This window comes from Hibiscus syriacus, unplaced genomic scaffold (genome assembly GCF_006381635.1).
Source record: "Hibiscus syriacus cultivar Baekdansim isolate YM2019G1 unplaced genomic scaffold, ASM638163v2 tig00110386_pilon, whole genome shotgun sequence".
Lineage (NCBI taxonomy): Eukaryota > Viridiplantae > Streptophyta > Magnoliopsida > Malvales > Malvaceae > Hibiscus > Hibiscus syriacus.
Window position 1 is genome coordinate 515111 of NW_024062716.1, and position 20346 is coordinate 535456.

At 34.3% G+C, this 20346-nt stretch overlaps 3 protein-coding genes across 3 annotated transcripts; 2 read left to right on the forward strand and 1 right to left on the reverse strand.

Moving 5' to 3' along the window:
• Positions 1–155: 155 nt before the first annotated feature.
• On the forward strand, positions 156–2239 carry LOC120122337 (WAT1-related protein At5g40230-like). The gene is made up of 3 exons (XM_039141477.1): positions 156–464; positions 553–678; positions 2027–2239. Exons 1-3 carry the CDS (start codon positions 207–209, stop codon positions 2237–2239), a joined length of 597 nt encoding a protein of 198 aa, XP_038997408.1. The 5' UTR covers positions 156–206.
• Positions 2240–2602: 363 nt separating this feature from the next.
• LOC120122303 lies at positions 2603–11880 on the forward strand. Its single transcript, XM_039141457.1, has 10 exons — positions 2603–3207; positions 7235–7332; positions 7430–7475; positions 7715–7797; positions 7878–7942; positions 8916–8977; positions 10473–10532; positions 10681–10713; positions 11410–11475; positions 11573–11880. The coding sequence occupies exons 1-10, from the start codon at positions 2764–2766 to the stop codon at positions 11615–11617; spliced, it is 1002 nt and encodes a 333-aa protein (XP_038997388.1). The 5' UTR covers positions 2603–2763; the 3' UTR covers positions 11618–11880.
• On the reverse strand, positions 11730–17789 carry LOC120122338 (beta-galactosidase 6-like). Its single transcript, XM_039141478.1, is given in 17 exon segments — positions 11730–11929; positions 12003–12148; positions 12617–12724; positions 12845–12952; positions 13032–13141; positions 13735–13826; positions 13909–14255; positions 14327–14445; positions 14515–14599; positions 14670–14870; positions 14956–15099; positions 15289–15352; positions 15354–15379; positions 15482–15548; positions 16444–16556; positions 16857–16956; positions 17629–17789. Coding segments are annotated over 17 exon segments (2148 nt in total). The 3' UTR covers positions 11730–11772.
• Positions 17790–20346: the final 2557 nt, after the last annotated feature.

The following is a 20346-nucleotide window of genomic DNA, read 5'->3' on the forward strand; positions in this document are numbered from 1 at the left end:
AACTTAATAATCTGATGTATTCTTAATAAAATTAATATATACGTTAAATTAGTTGTATACTTCTTCACCGCTCTCTTCTTCTCCGGTGTTTTCAACAATGGCATCCGTCAATCTCTACGAAATAAAACGAAAAAATCATTATAGCTAAACAATCTCATAATCCTGATTTTTCCTTCAACTTTTTCTGTTGCTGCAAACTTAAAAGAATGGAGAAACTGGTTTGGAGTAGAAGCAGCACCAAGGCTAAAGTGATGGGCACTATAATATCAATTACAGGTGCATTTGTAGTGACTCTCTATAAGGTTCCAGCCATTTTCAAAGCTTCAAAACCCTCAATGCCTCTTCATCAACCTTTGAACTTGTCCGCAACAAATTTGGTTTCGGGTGCAGACTCCGGTTGGGTCATCGGTGGTGCTTTTTTCACTGCTCAGTTTACCCTGATTCCACTCTGGTTCATTGTCCTGGTAAGAGTTCACTTACCAGTTACGAATTTTACAAAAAAATTTCCTAACACATTCCACTTGAAAAAATGGCTCTTTGATGCTTATGCAGACACAAATCATGGAGGAATATCCAGCAGAACTGACTGTAATCTTCCTCTACAATTTTTGTGTTCATTTTAATGGATTCGTAGAGAACATTATTGAAAATGCTGGAGAAGAAGAGAGTGAAGAAGAAGTATACAACTGCAAGTTAACATATATATTAGTTTTATTAAGAATGCATCAAATTATTAAGTTAGCTTCGTGGATGGATGTTAAGAATTTATTCTTGAAGGATATTGGTTTGAATTCATAGAAAGTAATTTTTTATCAAATGATTCTAACAAACTTACGTCGTTTTGGATTTTTTTCGCATCAAAACATTTACGTCAAAACGACACCGTTTTGGTGAGGAAGCCACTTTAACAATGTCACAACACAGAGACACCATGTTATCGTGCCGTTAAGCCATTAACGGCGAAGTGACATTATTGTAGTGAAACATAAACGTTAGTGATAAAATTGACAAAATTGAAACGTCAGTGACATTTTCGATTTCGAACTCAAGCTCAAAGGTGAATGATATTTGAAGCAGTTAACTCTTAAGTTTATTTCAGGTTGGGTTAGGCTTCTTTCAAAGGGAGATTGAATCGGATTCTGATTTAATATAAAAAAAATTAACTCTATTCGACTCATCATAATATTATAATTATTTCTTATATGTTTAAGGATATATGTAATAATATTCTTTTTATTTTTTTATTTTTATTTTTATTTTACCTAGTAAAAATAAATTATACAAGTTAAATTAAGTCGAATCGAATGTAAATTTCAATTTAAATTCGGGTCATTTGGGTCGATTGAGATTCTCCAAAACCTCAAATCAGATCATGTGCACGTGGAGGGGTTTGCTTTTTGAAATAAGTTCAGATGAATTAAGAACTCGATCTAATCCAGCCTGACTTAACCCATAACCATCCATATTCAAGTACTGTAACAAACAGTTGAATTAAGATTGGATATACAGTCTTTAAAAAGTATTTAGTGTTCAAAGTATAACTTAAGTGAATTTTAAGTACTAAAGAATTTTTTTGTTAAAAATATATGATTAATGTTTTTTTTATTACATTTTTAAATATTTACTTTAAAATATTCTATTTAAAATCAATTAACCAATCAACATTTGACACGTGGTTTAATTTTTAATTTCCTTTAATTTTTTTAAAAAATAAAATTTTATAAATTTTTTTTAAAAAAACCTATCTTTTCATATTTTCACAAAACACCCCAAAAAATTATTAAATCTCCAAATATTCTCTAAATCCCTAACTCAAAGTTTATTACTGTCGCGGGCAATCTTCACTGTCGGTAAATACCCATCTACTATCGACGAAACCCACCACCGGTTCTATCGGGAGTAGCCATATCAGTTCAACACTAATTTTTTAAATTCTCAATATCCAAATTCCTAACCCTAATTTTTAAATTCCTAATCTTGACCGGTCAACAGCAATTGTCTAACCATAATCGTGGCCGATAAATAGCAATTGCTTAGACAATTGTTTAATTCCCATGTATACCCTGATCGTGGTCGGTTGTATATACGTGGGTGTTGGCTTGGAAGGGTGTCGTTGTGGAGTATATATGATGTCTGCAATTGGTTTAGAAGGGTGGTCAGTGCCGATGAAGTGGTCAACGATAAGGGAGCGGCAGTGACGACAGTCAACAAGGGTGATGGTAAGGGAGAAAGGGATTAGTGTTTTTTTTCTTATATATAATTTCTTTAAATTTGTAATTTTAACTTTTTTAAGAAAATAAATTTTAAAAAATACGATATGTGTCAATTAAATATTTTTTTAATAATTATAACAGATGAAACACCCAAAAAAAATGTTAAAAGTATTAGACTCTTATTATTTACGAAAAGTTCTCTAAATAATTAAAATTAATTTAAAGAATAATTTAGACACATATCTATGATTAATAGAACTGGAAATGGATCCGGTTCCAAAGAAAATGACGTTAACCGCTCAAGTACAACCGGTCCAAATTCAACCTCCAAAATATCTGCTTATGAAAATGCCGAAGGCGAGGCCTAATTTTTCCATTGCTGCCATCGCTGTTGCATTAGCCTTGCTACAAACACAATACACTTACTGCTTTCTCTTCTCTTGTTCTCCCTTCACCCTTCACTGGAAATTTACAGTGAGAGTTGTAGAATCTTTAAAAAAGGAAATCCAACAACAAACACAAAGCTAGAAAACCATAGCCTTACCAATAAATGGCGTCCTCCATTTCCTTTACTTCAACACCTCCTTCCGCTTCCCCTTTTTTCCACCCTAAAAACCCATTTCCTTCATTTCCAATCTGCGTTCCCTGCCGAAACCCCAGCAAAAGCTCTGTGTCTGTGCTATTCCCTCTCTGCTTTGCTGCAAAGTCCCAGACGGATGGACCTGTCAAGAAACGATCGTCCTCGGCAGCTGGGAATAAGAAGAGGAGGAAGGGGAAAAGCGGGAATGATGATGATAATTTGAAGGAGCTTAGTTTGAGGGATGTTGAGATTGTGGAAGATGATGATGATGTTGATGAAGGGTCTTCTTCTACTAGTACGACTAGGCGTTCTTTAGCATATTATCCTTCACCGCTGCCCAAACCGCCGGCTGGGTTTGTGGTCGATGACACTGGCAGGCTTCTCATGGCCTCAAACAAGAGAATTGCCACCGTCGTAAGCTTTCTTTTCTAAGCTCTCGTTTGTAATTTTGTTTCTCTTAGCTATGCCTGGCTTATTGAATTTGCAACTTTTGAAAGTGAGAAGTATAAAGCGTAAAAATGAAATACTTTTAGGTAACTTTTGAGAACTTGGATTTCACAAATATTATACGTTGTTGATAAAACACATATAAATATAATATTCATGTTTCTCTTTCAAATCCATTAATTTGTTAGATGCCTATTTTGTATGAAATAGAAAATTTATGAATTTGGTTCATGCTTTTATATTATTAAAAATATAATTCATATTGAATCTCAACTTATTTATATGCAATGTATACATATTTTTCTGACTATTTATGTAGCAAATGAAGTTGAAATCCAGACCTTCAAATTCATGTTCCCAAATATAACACCATAATTGATTTGGATAATTTTTTCATATTAGTATTCCAAATTCCAATGCATAACGTAGACGAATTAATTATGTTGTAAATATCTATTTAGTACAACGCTGTGTAATATTTGACTGCTTTAAGCATGAAGATAAGACTGCTGTGTTGTACATGTAAACATGAATACATGACGAATGGGGTAAATGAATCTTAGCTATTCCAACAGGTATATCAATATTGTAGTTAATGACAGTGTTGTTAAACTCTATTATCATGCTAGCACTAGGAAATTAAGTAATGGTTCACTAATTTTGACATGATAAGCTTTTGTCATTACAAGAGAATCTACCTTGGGGTTTGGAAGTTTCTTATTGATGATTGATGAGCTTGGTCATCTGTGGTTAATGCTGTAAACAAGTTGAGTTAGACTAGCCTAGTATCATGATTGAGTTTGACTGATAAGCTGGAAAGAAAGAGATTTAGCTTCAATTGATAAAAGTAAGGATTAGTTGAATGAAAGCCAGATAAATATGTTCCAGATTCACTTTTTTTTTGGGGCTGATTTTCTTGTTGATATGGCTCAACATAGAAATCAGAATGAGCTATCGTCAGATTACAACATGTGTCTGTTAGTGTAGGCAGTGCCCCAACTTGGCCACATAAATGCTCTAACCAAACCATGCTTATAATGGCGTTTTTAATGTAGAACAAGCAGAGAAGAGGGAGGAAACAGAAAATAGGAAGAAACCAGAGGAAAAGGAGAAGTGATGGAAGAACTTATGGGGAGAGTAACAGATTTTTTTTTTTTGATAGAAGTTGGAGGTCTCATTAAAAACTCCCTTCATATTCTTCCACATACTTAGAAGTATGTTGAAGAACACTGGAAGGGAGAAAAGAGTACCTCATATTTTATTAAATAGAAGACCAAGTACAAGTGGTAACACCCAACCCTCAAAGGGGAATAAAAACCAATACAAACCATATCACCTAAAAATCTTACATCTTCAAACAAAAAGCCCCCAAGACAATAACCCTATTTCTAAAATACACCTCAAGATGTAAGATAACATAGCAAAACAAAAACCAACAATTACAACCACAAACTAAAAAACGCCCCTGAATACAACTGTCAAACAATCACAGTCCAATTGGAGGAACAAGTTCTAAAGAGATATCGCAATCTTCAGGGACCCAAGAATTAGGTTTGAAGGAAGGGTCAACTTCATGCACCAAGATTTTGAATAAATTATCCCCGACCTTCAACTCTAACAACTCATCAATTCTCCCTTGAGCATTTGTGAGTATTTGAATTTTAGCCCGGTTAAAAGACGAAGGGAACTCACAACTGTTATCAATTGCTATTAACTTGCCCCACTTAGTAGCTATGTTTTTGAAAGTATCCCAATTCCAAGCGTGAAAAGGAATACCTTCGCAAACTAACCACACGCGCCAACTCTCCACCACAAGACTATCTGACCAAGTTTCCACTTTGGAAAACCATTCTGCAAGAGTCTCTAACTTATCTTCCTTCACGCTTCTCAACAAATCCGAGTCCTCAAAAACCATTAGAACTACATTTCCAGCAGCTCTCATTAGCGTGAAACCCGCTAGTCCTTTGGCTTGTATTTGGTTAGCAAGATTACCAATCTTGATAAAGTTCTTGCACCACCCAACAAGACAGTTGTTCAACACTTGAAGTTTATCTTCGTCCACAGCACCCTCAACTTCACATTGTTTAAACCTCGGAAGATCTTCCATCCCAGACTTACTTTGAACAGCTGTCGAGGACTTTCGCCAGAAAGACTGTCTAGGTTTATATTTAGCCAGAGAGACTCTAATTTTGTTGCCGTAAATATGATTACCATTCATCTTAGAAATCGTTGTCCTTGCTTCTTCAATTGTAGCAAAGCGAATAAACCCAAAGCGAAACCCTTTCGAGTTTCTTTTTTTGGGAATGAATGCATCAATAACTTGACCATGTGAGCCAAATATAGATCCAAGTCTCTTCCAATGGATCTTCTCTGGAAGGTTCTCGATAAAAATCGTGTAACAACCCTTTCTGAACTCATTGACGATATTTGGTTGGCCTTCCTTTGACTGATTATTAAACCCGTTTCTTCTACTTCCCACCACTTCGAACAATTTTACATTGGAATACCCTTTCGAATTGATCTCCTTGGATCCATTATGATCAACATGAGCAATAGAAAGAGCTGGTTTTACGTGTGCTAAAGACAGCTTTCCATTTCTATGTTTCCCTTCTTGTAAGCACTTCTTCAAAGGATTGGATGATAATGGACTATCACCCGACCTCGCTGAAAAAGTTCCCAAATTTTGTTGATTTTGGAGCATAGGAGAGTGTCGGTAAGTGGTGCCGTCGGGCTCAACTGTCCAACCAGCCTCACGTGCCAAGGCTGCCAGAACATCGTTCCTAGCAGCATGCGGGGGAATTGGGAAGTTACCAAACTGCCTCAATCCGGCCAGCATGCGTCTGGTAAAAACTCGTTTGTTCCGTTTCCGAAACTTTGACCTCTCCTTTTCTTTCTCATTTTCACGTATGTCTTTTCTGGAGTAAGAAGAAGAGGCTGCACCGGTGGATCCAGAGGTTCTGAGAAAATTGCCTGGTGAAACTGCATTCTCCTTCATTTTTAAATCCTTTACCCGCTTGTTCAAATCTGCCACTAGTGCTTTTAGAGCCTTTACTCTTGCTTCTAGTTCCTTGGCAGACTCCATAGGAAAATCACCGGCTGCACCACTGCTGTCTGGTTCAAGGAGTTGTGAAATCCTAAATGATGAAGGAGGGACGGTAGAATGCCTCACGCCAGCTGAAACAAACCCTCGAAGACGGCTGGGCTGAGACGGGGGTTGGGGTTAACAGATGGAACCAAGGGAGAGGGAAATATGAAGATTAAATATTTTCACTTCTTAATAATCCATATCCAAAACTACCGATAGTTAAAATGACATGAACCACTATAGGTTTGACCCTAAATCCAAATATAATTGTGAATTAGTCCCGTGGACTTTTTTTCCTTCTTCCCTGTTTGGAGTTTACGGAATTTAAGGGAAAACTTGACCTTGATATCTTAATTCTCTAATAAAATTGACGTTCTTTGATTGTTAATGCCAAAAAGAAAATGAAGAAACAATTTTTCAGTTATAGAAAATAATAGTATTAGGTGTTCCTAGAAGAAATGTGAATGCCAAATTCCAAAAAAGATGATGGGCAAAGAATATGGGACTTAGGAGCACTAAAATATCCTAAATTCTAGAAACCAGCCCTTAAAAAGCTTAATAGAACAATTAAATGAAGTCTTAAATAATTATAATTGTTTGATAAGCCTCTTTTTCTCCTGTATAAATTTAACTACAGCTAGTTTCTGTTACGTGATAGCAGATGTGATGTTTTTTATCATATCCTTTAAGATGTCAATTCTTAAAAGATCCTCTTGTTGCATTCCTATCTTGTTCCAACACTCTGCTCTATCTGATTCCAGTCATTTTGCTTAGGCAAGTCACTAATTTTTTTCTGATGTTCTTCATGTTCATTAAGTAAAATACTTCATGACTTGTTCTAAACTCCTCTTCTTTGTTTTTTTTATAAATATTATATTAAGTAAATAAGGCTAAAGAAATCATGGGCAGGTTGATTCTGTCAACAACAACTCATTAGAGTGTGTCATAAGGAGGGTATTCCAAAGTTCCGGGGGGGATGAATGTATGCTGCTCTGCCCAGTTGACACGTATGTATTGTTTCTCTTATTGTGGCATGTAATTCATCAGAAAATATTACCTTAATATCGCTGTTCTAGATGTTTGATAGAAGATTGGTTTCTGCAGGCCTGTTCAGATATTAAAGAGCACAAATATGGATGGATGGTCCGCTGTATGTTTCCTCTTCCACATTGGTCTTTAGACTTGATTTGTTATTGAACTGTGGAATTTTGCCTGTGAAAGATATAGTTGGTAGTAATTTTCTTAATAGCCATGCTCCGGACTTTTGAGTATATAGGATTCATTAATCTTTGTTTATTTGCATCCCACAGCAAGAACAATCAACTCATCTTTCCCTCTTTCTTGGCGTCTACAACCTTGCAAACCAATATTCATGCTTCTTTGTTTCAGGTCAGTGATGAAGAAGTTGAAGCTATTCTTCCTACAGCAGAATATGCTCTTGCCAAAATACATATGCATCTGGTCCATAGTGGGTATGTTCATAAAATCAGTATAGCTTGTTTATCCTTGATATATTGATGATATATATTCCAATTTCTTCATGTTGCATCAGATTCTGTTATACAGCTCGTGGAGGATTCTGCTACTCAGAAGACGACATCTTCGATTTCCGCACAGGCATCTTTCCTCTTGTAGCTTTATTCTTTTGCTTTTGGCTCTTTACAATTTTAGAACATAGGTTTAACTGGACATTCTCGAAAGTTGAAGTCATGCAAACTTCTCTGAACTTTTCTTTTCCCTTAAACTTGGAGGATGAACTTCTCTGAAGTTCTAACGTAGGATGAATTGAAGAAATCACCCTATGCATATTTTGTGGCAGTTCGAAGGGCGAAAAGTATGCTTTTAAGTTTTGAAATTGTAGAAAATCTAATCATGACCGAGTCAACAACTTTAGTTGCTGAATCTTTCTTCCAAAAGGAGCATTGAACTATGAAGTCCCGTCTTTCCAATTTAACTTTATATAAGATAACAAGGTTTGAATTTGATTTTTTCCAAAAAAAAAAGGTTTGAATTTGATAACTCCGTGGGTCCTTGTGGGTGAAGGGAGAGGCAAAACGTGTAAGAGGTTAGGGTATTCTATTACTTGTTTGGAACTCTTTCAGAAGGCAAGTGAATGGTAGCAGCACCTTACCACTTAATTTCTGTTTTCCTCTTCTTCCTCTGAATTGCAGAGATTTGTGTGTTGGGGGGGGGGGGCAGAATCCTGTTATAGTGAAGCTTTCAAATTTCGAGATGCTATCCTTGCTGATTAATTTTCAATCTACCTTAAATTAAGATAACAGAACAGCATTTTTTCATTTTGGATTTTAAGTGCCATTGTGTAGGGTTCGCTTCGTCAAAGGGGGTGAGAAATTCTTATGGTGTTACAATTGAAATATTATGAAGGGGCTAGGCTTAGGGTGGTCCGTGAAGTTGTGTTGCACTTTTGAATTTCATATTTCAATCCTTATTATGTATTCTGTTGTCATAACAGGATTGAAATATGAAGAAAGGCATAGGGTCTTTAAAGCCGAACCATCATTGCTTTTCTACTGTCTTTCCACTACATGATGTAGATAATGTTTTTATGCCTGGTGCTTTACTTTTGCAGATGACGGCCAAGATATAGATGGGTTGCCAACTGAAGGCATAGAGATTACATGCTTCCATCTAGTAAGAACTCTTAATTGATCTTGATTCTCTGTCAACCACTCTTTGACATGATCCTATTTGCCTATTCTTAACAGTCTATTTGGTATTGACCATATAGAGCTTGTGTACAAACAATTAGTCTCTATCTTTCCTAAAAAATAGTCTCATTTCCAAAATCCAAGACTTTATGCTCAATTCTCTATACTAAAATCTCAATATAAAATGCCCCCTCCATAGTTGTTTAAGTTTTTTTGGCACTAGCGGATTTTGGTTCAGCTTGTATCACTCTTTACACTTTTGAGATGGATTATCCTAATGAGATCCACCAACTTGAGTGTTTGGATGCGATTACGTGATTCTATTTGATCCTTAAAATATTCCTTTATTTTTTCCAAAAAAAAAGAGTTTTTTGGTTCTTAGATAACATTTGAATTTTTAGTCAACTTTGTTCAGAATTGTTGATAGAATAGGGTTATTTACATTCTGAGTCACTAAATTCAACATCAGATATCATGTAATTCAGAACCCTTTAATATTATTAAATACTAATATTCTTTTATTAATAAATAAGGTCACTTTCCATTATGTAATTCTAATGGAAAAATTGCCTAACATGCATACGTGATTCAGCTTGAAATCCCAAACTTGACTTTGTTTAGAAAAAATGTTCCATATATATGCATGCTGAGTTAGCTTTTACGTTAAAAATATGTTACATGCCAAATAAGTCAAATAATTATTATTTGTGTAATTATCTTATTATTATTAGTTTATCAATTTATTAGTATTTTATTCGTTAGTATTTTAATTAGGAGTCAGTTTATTATTGGAAGTTTATTAGTATTAAGATCCTATTTATTATTATTTTAGAAGCCTTACTTAAGTAGGATTGCTTGCTTATTAGGTCTTTTATTTTCACTAGGTATGTAACCTCTATTTAAATAGGCTTATGATCATTAATATAATACAAGTCAGAATTTAAGGGAAAAAACCCCAAGAGGTCTAAAATTCCCTCTAAAACAAGTCTAAGGTTTGGAATTCCCTTTGATGAGCTCTGTTTGATAATCATATGTCATAATCGTGGAAGAAATAATAAAGGAAAGAGCTCTCTGAAGCATCACCTGGTGACTCGATTGTAAACAAGGGACCATAACAAAGTAATTAATGAAATTAGCACAAATGATCTAATTTCTTAATGATAAAAGTTTAGTGATGAAATTAGCATAACAAAGTTTAGTGATGTAAATTACCTTGTAGAATGCATTAAATTACTCAAAGATATGGTAGCGAAAAGAGCTATTTAACCTCCTTGGAGAAAAAAGAAAGAAAAAATGAAACCCATTGAAGATTCTTTAGTAATTTTGGCTGAAAGAGCATGTGCTACATGTATACTATAAAAGAGGTTTATCTTTTGACCATACAGACTTCTGAAAAGAGGTAAATAACACAGTTGTCATCACCATCATCATTATTATTTAATTTGATATTTCTTAACAAATCCTTATTATCCATGCAGGATGGTGCTCATTACATGATTTATACACCATCTGACCCACTTCTATTCGTTGCTGTAAAGGTAACTACAAGCATCCTTGAAGAATTACTATTTCATCTGTTTAAAGCCTGTATTTAAATTAATGTCTACAAGAAATAGATTGAGAAAGAATCAGTATGAAGGTTATTATGAACTGGGATACTGATGAAGCTGGCTTTGGTTTCTGCAGGATCAGAATGGACTTCTGCAAATTGCTGATGATGTAAGTAACTTTTTACATTTCGGAAGAAAAGTTATTTAAGTTTTTTACTTTGAATACTTTGTCCTCTATTCCTTCAGTTTTTAACAGGTTAATTTCCAGTCTAATGTGTTCATGTTCCGTTATCAACAATATCGTTTTGCAATGCTTGGTCTTGGTGTTCACTTGCATGTTAAGTATGCATGTACAGACCGACTCTCATTTAGAGGCCATAACCCACTAACTTAAATAATCAGCCGGTGTGATTAAATACACAAAAGTTCCATCTACCCACTTATGAATTTCAGTATGGTAAGATGTTGCATGAAAGAAAAATTGTGGTTTTGAGGGCTTAATGAGGGAAATTGAAAGCCAAGGGCAGGGAGCACTTTGCTTGGAAGGAATCATCCAAAGGGGTATCAAATGTTGAATTGATTAAAAATGATCTCTCTCTCTCTCTCTCTCTCTCTCTCTCTATATATATATATATATATATATATATATATATAGAGAGAGAGAGAGAGAGAGAGAGAGAGAGAGAGAGAGAGGAGAGATTGTGTACGCTGGAAGTGCTTCCTGACTTGAGAGGAGTGACGTTGAATTGGTGTTGTTATCCCTCATTTAGGCTTTTTAAATTAGCTTTTGTGAAGAGAAGTCATATAAGACCACCTTTATATGTCTGGTATGGACCTAAATAGTGTGTTTATCATATGGGAACAGGATCTCCTGGAGGACCCTGCTATTATGAGTGCCATTGATGAGGAAACTGAGTTCAATGCCTTAGTGGTATGACACCCTAATAATTACCTTGTTCTCACTCTGCCTGCTGAAATGACCTAAAATAATTGGTTCTTCTGCCTTTTCATTTTTATATTTTGGACAGGAAGAAGAAGCTGCCCTTCTTGAATCATTGTTGGGTGAAAGATGACCAGCTTACTCCCATCAACTTTTCCCCTAATACTTCCTCTCCACTTCTTTTCAATAAAAACGCTAGTAAAAAAGGCTGTAGGTAATTATTTTTGCTCTAAATTCCGATATTGTAATTGCTTTAATGAAGACAGATGTTACACTTTGATGGAAGGGTTATATTAAGTGAGGGAGGTGATTGTAATAATTTGGAGAATTGAAGTTAGCAACTGAAATAGTGTTCAAAGAAATTTGAAGAGGATCCCCACTCAACTCTTCAAGCACTATTAGTACATTCCCAGATGGTTTGAGGTATGAGCGAGGCACATGGTACCTACAATTTTAACCATAACTTATCAGTAGAAAATTTAAAAGATTAATTAAAATCCAAATTTAAGATTACTTACAAAATCTGGGAGGGATTTCCTTTAGGGGTATGGAATGAAACCCAATAGCGACCAATACTTTGTTCATTCACCCACACCTGTCCTTTTTGCATTGAGCTCATGTTCAAGGCAATCGGATCATCACCAACTGGTGCATCAAACGTGGTCTGACAAAAATACATAGTTTACCTTATGCATTTGCTAATATATTTATAGGTCTAATGATAAAATTACCCCTAATATAGTTTACATTATGCATTTGCTAATATATTTATAGGTATAGTGTCAAAAGTAACCCTAATATTTATCAAAATGGTCATTTTAGTCTTTATTTTTTGGAACATTTTGACCCCAACGTTTCATTTTAGGGAAAAAATACCCTAACATTTGACAGAATAGTCAGATTTGCCTTTATTTTCCCCCATAGCATTTTGACCCTTAATGTTTCATTTTAGGATAAAAAGATTCATGTTTTGAAATGTTAATAGTGTATTAACTAACGATTTTCATCTGTAAAGGGTTATTTTTTCCTCCAAAATGAAATGATATGACCAAAATATTCTCAAAAAAGATAGAAACTAATTTTGACATTATGCGGTATTTATATACTAGAAAACCATAGGTTTGGAGCTCACCTTGTACCAAGTGAGTGATGTATTTGTAGAATCATCAAGCTCACTCCATTCCACTTTTTCCAAATTTTCTTCTTTACATATTTCTAACTTTTCCCCTTTCAAACCAATCTACAAAACATATAAATAAAAAAATTAATGCTAATTGGACTACACATACCCTAAATGCACAATTAAAAATGAAATATGTGAACTCATTTAAAACATCCTTCAAATAAGTAATGTAAATACCTGATATCCCCATGTATAATTGGTAAAGTCATATGGATTTGACCCTGAACATAGAATGTTCACTATACTCAACCCAGTATATTTTCTCTCCAGATAGGCTCCCGAGTCCTTCAAATAGAATAAGCAAATGTTATTATTACTTCATGTAATTATTTGCTTATATGATTTGTGAGGAGACAAAGATTACCTGTAATCCAACCAGAACACTCAGTATTGATACGTTGTTCATACCATCATTCAAGCTAATTGGAACGTCCATGCTAAACCCTTTAGTATCATGGCTTCCATGTCCAGTTTCTGAGCATAAGTAGAGATCATCACCGGATAGTGAATTGGTAAAGTACACAAATGGTTCTGGTCTCCAGACTATAGGGTGATACTTTGTTGAGTTTTTCGACTATTAAAAGTTATAAAATGATCTCTGGCTATAGGACATTGCTTTGTTGAGCACCCAAACTATTAAAAGTTGTAAAATGGCCATCTGACTATTCATATATTCAAAACTCGTCATTTTTTGTTAAAAATTGATAGCAGTCTGAGCTGGATGTTAACCTGCTTACTGGGATATGATAAAATTTGATCTCAAAATCTCAAATGACTATCATATCTCAGTTAGCATGTTAAAGTTTCAACTCAGACGATCATCATTTTTTAACGAAAAAAGATGAATTTAGAATATATTAACAGTCGGGTGACCATTTTGTAATTTTTAATTGTCGAGAGATTCAACAAAATAATATCCTATATTTGAGGGACCATTTTATAATTTTACTAGTTAGTGGACTCAATAAAACAATCGTATAATCAAAAGACCATTTGTATACTTTACCTTAATGAATTTTAGTTTTTTTTTTAAAGAAAAGGAGTTTATTGGAATTAGAGATTTGTACCTACAAATTTGCTGTTGATGTAGGAGTGTGCAACATGTCCAAGGGACTCAATGTGAAGCACAGGTTGGGAGCAAGTTGAATTGGGTTGAAAGCTGTTTTGAATATGATGTCCCTTAGCATTCATTTATTATTTAAAAAATAATAAGATAAAAGAAGAATACATTTGGGGTGTACCTGAATGTGTACCAAAGGTAATCAGATACGTCCTTGGTTGTATTCATTTGTTCCAACAATGAATCGGATTGCAGTGACGTATCTAAAAAGTTGGGGATCTCTTCTTTCCACTCTGTCCAGCTACTCACTGCATCAAACACTTTGCTTACTGTTGTAATTCTCTTATTCGGCATCGTCCTCACCTCTGCAGTGTTGAAAACCATGTTTTGACAGTCTGGTAGAATGCCGATCGACTTCGGCAACAACTCGAACGACTTGTCCCGGAATTGAACCGTAGCATTCTTTGTGGAATCTTCGTTTACAAGAAACGCTGCACATGCTTCCCTTCCTTGTTCAAAAACATAAGCCTAATCCAAAACAAAACATCAGTAATTGATAATAGTGAATTATATAGCACCGGGGTTAAAGGCTTCCCCACCTGCTGAAGTGGACCTATGGAGAAATTGCTTGGCACTCCTTGCAACAAAGGTGTGGAACAATTCTTTACCACAGCATGCAGTTCCTTAAGATGACCCCATTTTGGCTGTCTCAGCAAACCTGCAACTTAACGTCAATTCCAGTTCTTTATCACAGCTAATGACAGATAGAAAAGTGTATCCATTTCACCATATTCATCGAGAGGAGCTTGATCATAGTAACTTGTTATCACATACGCCGATGACGTCCTTCCGAGATTCGTTCCACCATGGTACTATATCATACATAAACCATTGGTTAGGGTTGAGTAAAATGCATGCATCATTAGAATATAACAGGCTTACCATGTAGTAGTTGACGTAACTTCCGTTCCTGGCTATGAAAAGTGTTACATGAAATGCAATATCTTCTGCAGACCTTATGTATGGCTCTCCACCGTATACTTGATATTGAGAAGTCCAGTCTTCTGTCCACAAGGAAGGCTTGTCGGGTGAGTTGGGACCTCCAAAAGTTTCCCCACATCTCATGCCATTGCATGTATTAATCTGCAAATGTATTAATGTTAAACGGAAAACGTAAGATTTTATGTTAGGAGAATGAACTTCTCAAATTTTAGGAAGAGAACCGAACCACGGGATCAGGAGCATCGGTTTGCTTGCACATGACCCATGGCGCACCAGTTCCGAGGTCTACCGCCATTTTTGCTGCCCATTTAACATAAGCAACTCCTCCTTCATGGAAAGCTGCTTCCACGTTTTGGTATTCATTCTCTATCTGCAAATTTAGTCCAGGGTTCATACAAGTTTCTGTCAGTTTTGAAAATGAAAGAGCTACGCACGAACCAAGCTGGATTGTTATTCTCGAATATGACATTGTAGGGATGTTTGAACTTTCTTTTGAACAGATATTACCTCGTAATCGTCCTGGATTAATAGAAAAAATAAAAGAGCTTCATAAATTTACCTGTGATAGTATTATTGGGCCTCCTTGCGAAGCATATAAACCTTCTGATTTCATCAGTTTATTATTTGGTAGTGAAGTTCTGCATGTACAACTACAACAACCAAATAATTGGTACCAGTTAAACAAAAATCAACCAAAACTTTAATAATAGCATTTCTGCAAATTTTAATTTACGAATTACAAATAATGATACCTTAAAGGGCTCATTATCTGTTCGATAAACAATACCAGGGACATCGTGCAGCCAAAATGGAAATCCCCTGTAAACATGTGACTTACAGTGATCTAGACTTTGACAATGTTTATATAATAATATAAATATTATACATTTTTCTATTTTTTTTTCAAATCATGTAAAATTTGTGTCCTAGTATACAAAAAATATTAGTATATATATCATGTCATCATAATTTTCTTTTTTATAAAAAAATTACATCAGAAAAAAGTTGACTTTGGGGTATAAAATATATATTTATGATAGTAAAAAGACTAGAAGTACTCATGTTGCAGTAGAGGGAGTCAATATACTAGAGGCACTACTACAGGGACCATTTTATAAATTTGACCAATGTGAGCAGATCAGAGAAAAATAGGGAAAAATACACAAATGGTCCCCAACTATTATTTTTTATTAATCTGAAGTAAATACAAGGTAGTAAATGTTCAAAGATAACTCTTAGCCATTTTGACATTGAACGCTCACACTCCTGACATTCATAGTGCTTGAACTCCGGACCTCAAAGAACAACATCAATTCATTTACCAGCGAGTCACTTGGTTCGTGACCCCCTGATTATTAAAAGTTATAAAATGGTCCCCGACTATTCATATATTCTAAATTCATCATTTTTATTAAAAAATTTGATGAACAGTCTGAGTCGGACACTAACATGTTGACTATAATATGATAAAATATGATATCAAAATCTCAAACAATTATCATATCTCAACAGGTTAACGTCCACCTCAAGCTGTCTTCAATTTTCTTAATAGAAAATGACGCGTTTAGAACAAATGAATAGTCGATGGATAACTTTTAATAATCAGAGGACTTAATAAAACAACATCTTATAGATGAGGTTATTTGTGTACTTTACCTAAAGAAATATAGTTGTAAACTTTGTAAAAGAAAAAGGATGGGTATAAGTAACTCACCCATAATTCCATTCACTCTCAATGAAAGGCCCAATCCTAAGGCATGCATAGATCCCCTGTGCTTGGATTTCTTTTATAAACTTCACCAAGTCGTTTCTTCCACTGAAGTCGTACTACCCAATGCAAAATAATCAAAACGGATTTGGTGAAATAAACAATCAAGCAATTATATAGAAATACGTAGAACGATAATTTAACTCGAAATCAATGATTTTGTTGGATTGTTTAAAAAAAAAAAAACTAAAATTCAGATCGAGTCAAATTTTATAAAGAATAAAGTCGAATCAAATCAGATCAAATGAACTATATATACTTCTTAGGTCGGGTTAAATTGGTAAAAAATCTGATACAACCCGACCAATTCTCATCTCTATAAATATAATGTAAATTGAGTTGTGATCAACTGTTCTAACCTCACCGGGCCGAGGCTCGTGCACGTTCCAAAATACATATGTTTGAATCACGTCAATTCCCCCTTCCTTGGCTTTGGCTATCAAAGATTGCCACATCTGCATATATAATATCATAATGATAAATTTGCAGAAAAAGTGAAGTATCATTGTGTCACAAGTATACATTTGCAGGCAAAAAGCAAAGGGAAAAATAATGTGCCCGTGACCCAAACCATTACTAGGGATGGATCGATGGGGAGGCTGGTGAGACTAATCGTCCCTTAAAAATTTAAAATTGCTATATATTTTATAATTTTTTTTGTATATTTTCTATTGAAAGTTTGTCTTCCCTCTCTTAAAATTTTATAAATTTATCCCTTAACATAAAATTCTGCAAACGTTCCTGACCAGAACTATTCATATTTAGAACAATAATAAAGAAGAAAAGAGTTTTGTTTGTATTGAAAAGCCAAAGAAAAGCGTGAGACTTGCTTTTTTGTTGTTGACATTCATTCATTCATATACAAAATTCCAATACCTCGTGACGTGATCAGTTCCTGTGTTAGGTTATCTATATTTTGTATATATTTATTTTACTCTCGGCTACGATGAAAAGGTGCTGTGTTTCGTCGCTGGTGGCAGGAGGAAGACGGAACTTAAAGAAATGAAGACATCGGCGCATGCAGGCGAGAGTCACCGAGAAGAGATGAATCGACTAAAAATTTCAAATTATCATATATTTTATAAATGAACTCAATTAGTCCCTAACATAAAATTCTATGTACTTATCTGAGGAGTGCTACGAGGATAGTGAATGGAACCCGAAAACAGAAGTTTGCGTTGGCCGTTGATGATTAACGATCTCCCATCATATGTCACGTTGTCTTCTCCGGCCTTGGCCTGCACCACGACCAGTACATATATCCACCACCACACCACCACCATCGCCTTCATTTCTGTGAATTTTCAGCAACCAGTGGCGTTCACAAACTTGGACTTTGAACTGATATTGCAGTGGGGTTGGTGAGCCTGAGAATTGGGATGATATGATATATAGACACACACACGGGAAACATGAAGGTTTGGCATTCTTGGCAGAATTAATGTGCATAGTTGTCACTTTAAGATTTTAATTACAAAATGACACAAATGATTTACTCTTAACAGATAAGTTAATAAATATGAGTTTTAAGTTTAGATACTGAAAATCTAAACATAATTAATTTATTCCCTTTCCATCAATTTCCTCCCCCAACTATTCTCCCTTACATTTATTCTTCCCATATAAAATACTATTTAATATCACGAGTATAAATCAAATAGATAAAATATTCAAGGGTAAACTACACATTTAGTACTTAAACTATCAATTTTAGTTTGTTTTAATACTTAAACTTTCATTTTTTTAAAATCATACCTAACGTTTAGTTTTTATTTCATTTTAGTACCCGTCATTAAAAACTTAATGGATGGGTTCGTCGACCACCGCATCTACAGTTGTCGGCCGATGAAGTCCAAACTTTTCAACCTGTACCTTTTTTGCCCCCAAAACACGATTTCGGCCCCCCGTTTCACCTGGAAATGCCCCAATCTACCCAAATCAACGATGAACTCTTCGATTTCTTCATCCTCCGATCTCCATGGTCCATCGTTTGATGTGCCTAAAATTAGAATATGTTGGTTGACTCGTCATTCTCTCGTGGTCCACCGTTTGGATTGGTCGTCCGTCCATCGGAGCTATGCCACATCAGCCTGTCCGTTAAATTTTTAACGGTGGGGTACTGAAATGAAACAAAAACTAAACGCTAGGTATGATTTTGAAAAAAAATGAAAGTTTAGATACTAAAACGAACAAAAACTGATAGTTTAAGTACTAAACGCATAATTTACCCAATATTCAATAACTCTCCTTTTATATCAAATAGCACATCCTAAACAGAAATATTTTTTCTAAATAGTTTAGATGATCATAAGATATTATTGTTTGTAATTTTTTTAATCTATTGATAACACACATACACCCTCTAGACCTAAGGGAATGGGAAAGGAGATGACTCTAGGAGAAGAAAGGGGAGTGATTTTAGTAGGTCTATAACCCATGAAGAAAGGAAATATAATAAAATAAAGATGAACAACTTAACCGACAGACAAAATGTGATTGATTGTATGAGGTTAAGTTAATATCCTTTTTAACACTTGAAGTTAATTTTCTTGCTTACATGACGAGAAGAAACTCTAAATATATAGTTATTGGTTCTTGATATCCTTATCATCTTAGTTTGGTTTATACGATAATTGGTAAAGTGACTTAACAATTACTAATAAAGTTAGGCCGACTTACGTCCATGAAAAGGGTCCAAGGGCCATGTCGTATACGTCATAGGGTATCATGCGTTGCTTTTTTGCCGTTGGAGAAATTAGAAAGACTACAAATACAAATACAAATACATTTTTCATATCAACAGTTAATTTATAATATTTTAAGAGACGGTGAATTAATAAAATATCAATAAAAATATTTATAATATATAAAAATTTAAAATTTTCAAAACAAGAACGAGAATATTGAATAGGATAAGACAAAACAAATAATGAAGGCAGCAATTGTTTGTAATTTTGGAGTGACTTGTATTCTAAGGTTTTATTTTATATCAAACGTATGAAACAACTACCCCATGAATAAGATACATCGTCATCTAACCTTTATATTTTTATAAATTATGCGCCAACCCTCCCATCCCAAGTTAAAAAAAATATAAATGCACGAACAAAATGATTTTAGTAATTAAGATATTGTTATTACTTTTCGAGTGTATAAGTTCAAGCTTTGCATATGTAGGAATATAAACACCAAAGTCATATTTGGGCATGAGCTGGAGAGGCACTTGCCTAGAGCCCATAATTTTTATAATGCATTATACGTGTAAAAAATTGTTTTTTTATCAGTTACAGAACCCAATTATTTTCAATATTTGTTATTAAATAATTTATTTTTCTCCGATATTTATTGTAATGGACTTAATTTTTTCTAATATTTATTATTATAGGCTTAATTTTTTTAATATTTATTATTAAGGGCATACTCTTATAATTTATTTTTTTAATATTTGTATAAGAGTTCAATTTTTTTGCCAATATCATTTTCTAACATTTATTATTAAGGGCCAATTTTTTCAATACTTATTATCAGGAGCCTAATTTTTTCAATATTTGTTATTAGATGCATACTTGTAAAAGTTAGGATTCACTTACACAATGTAAAACTCTTTAGTTTTACATAGATTTATGACTGTTGGATGAGTGAAAATAGATGATTGAGATTGACTCTTTGTTTTTTTAGTGAATATCTTCTCATTTCCTACTGTTAATCTCAGCCATATATTTTTATTCATCCAACGATCCTAAATATATGTAAAACTAAAAGCGTTTTACATTGTCTAACATGATCTTATCTCTAGATTTAAAATTCAATTTCTTTTCTAATATTTATTTGTTATTATGAGTCCAATTT

Bases quoted from the DNA above. Each gene is read 5' to 3' on its own strand.
- LOC120122303 (XM_039141457.1), top strand. From the start codon at position 2,764: ATGGCGTCCTCCATTTCCTTTACTTCAACACCTCCTTCCGCTTCCCCT. The intron at 3,208-7,234 runs GTAAGCTTTCTT...AATCATGGGCAG, and splicing joins ACAAGAGAATTGCCACCGTC to GTTGATTCTGTCAACAACAA. The intron at 8,978-10,472 runs GTAAGAACTCTT...TTATCCATGCAG, and splicing joins AGATTACATGCTTCCATCTA to GATGGTGCTCATTACATGAT.
- LOC120122337 (XM_039141477.1), top strand. From the start codon at position 207: ATGGAGAAACTGGTTTGGAGTAGAAGCAGCACCAAGGCTAAAGTGATG. The intron at 465-552 runs GTAAGAGTTCAC...ATGCTTATGCAG, and splicing joins CACTCTGGTTCATTGTCCTG to ACACAAATCATGGAGGAATA. The intron at 679-2,026 runs GTATACAACTGC...GCCGATAAATAG, and splicing joins AAGAAGAGAGTGAAGAAGAA to CAATTGCTTAGACAATTGTT.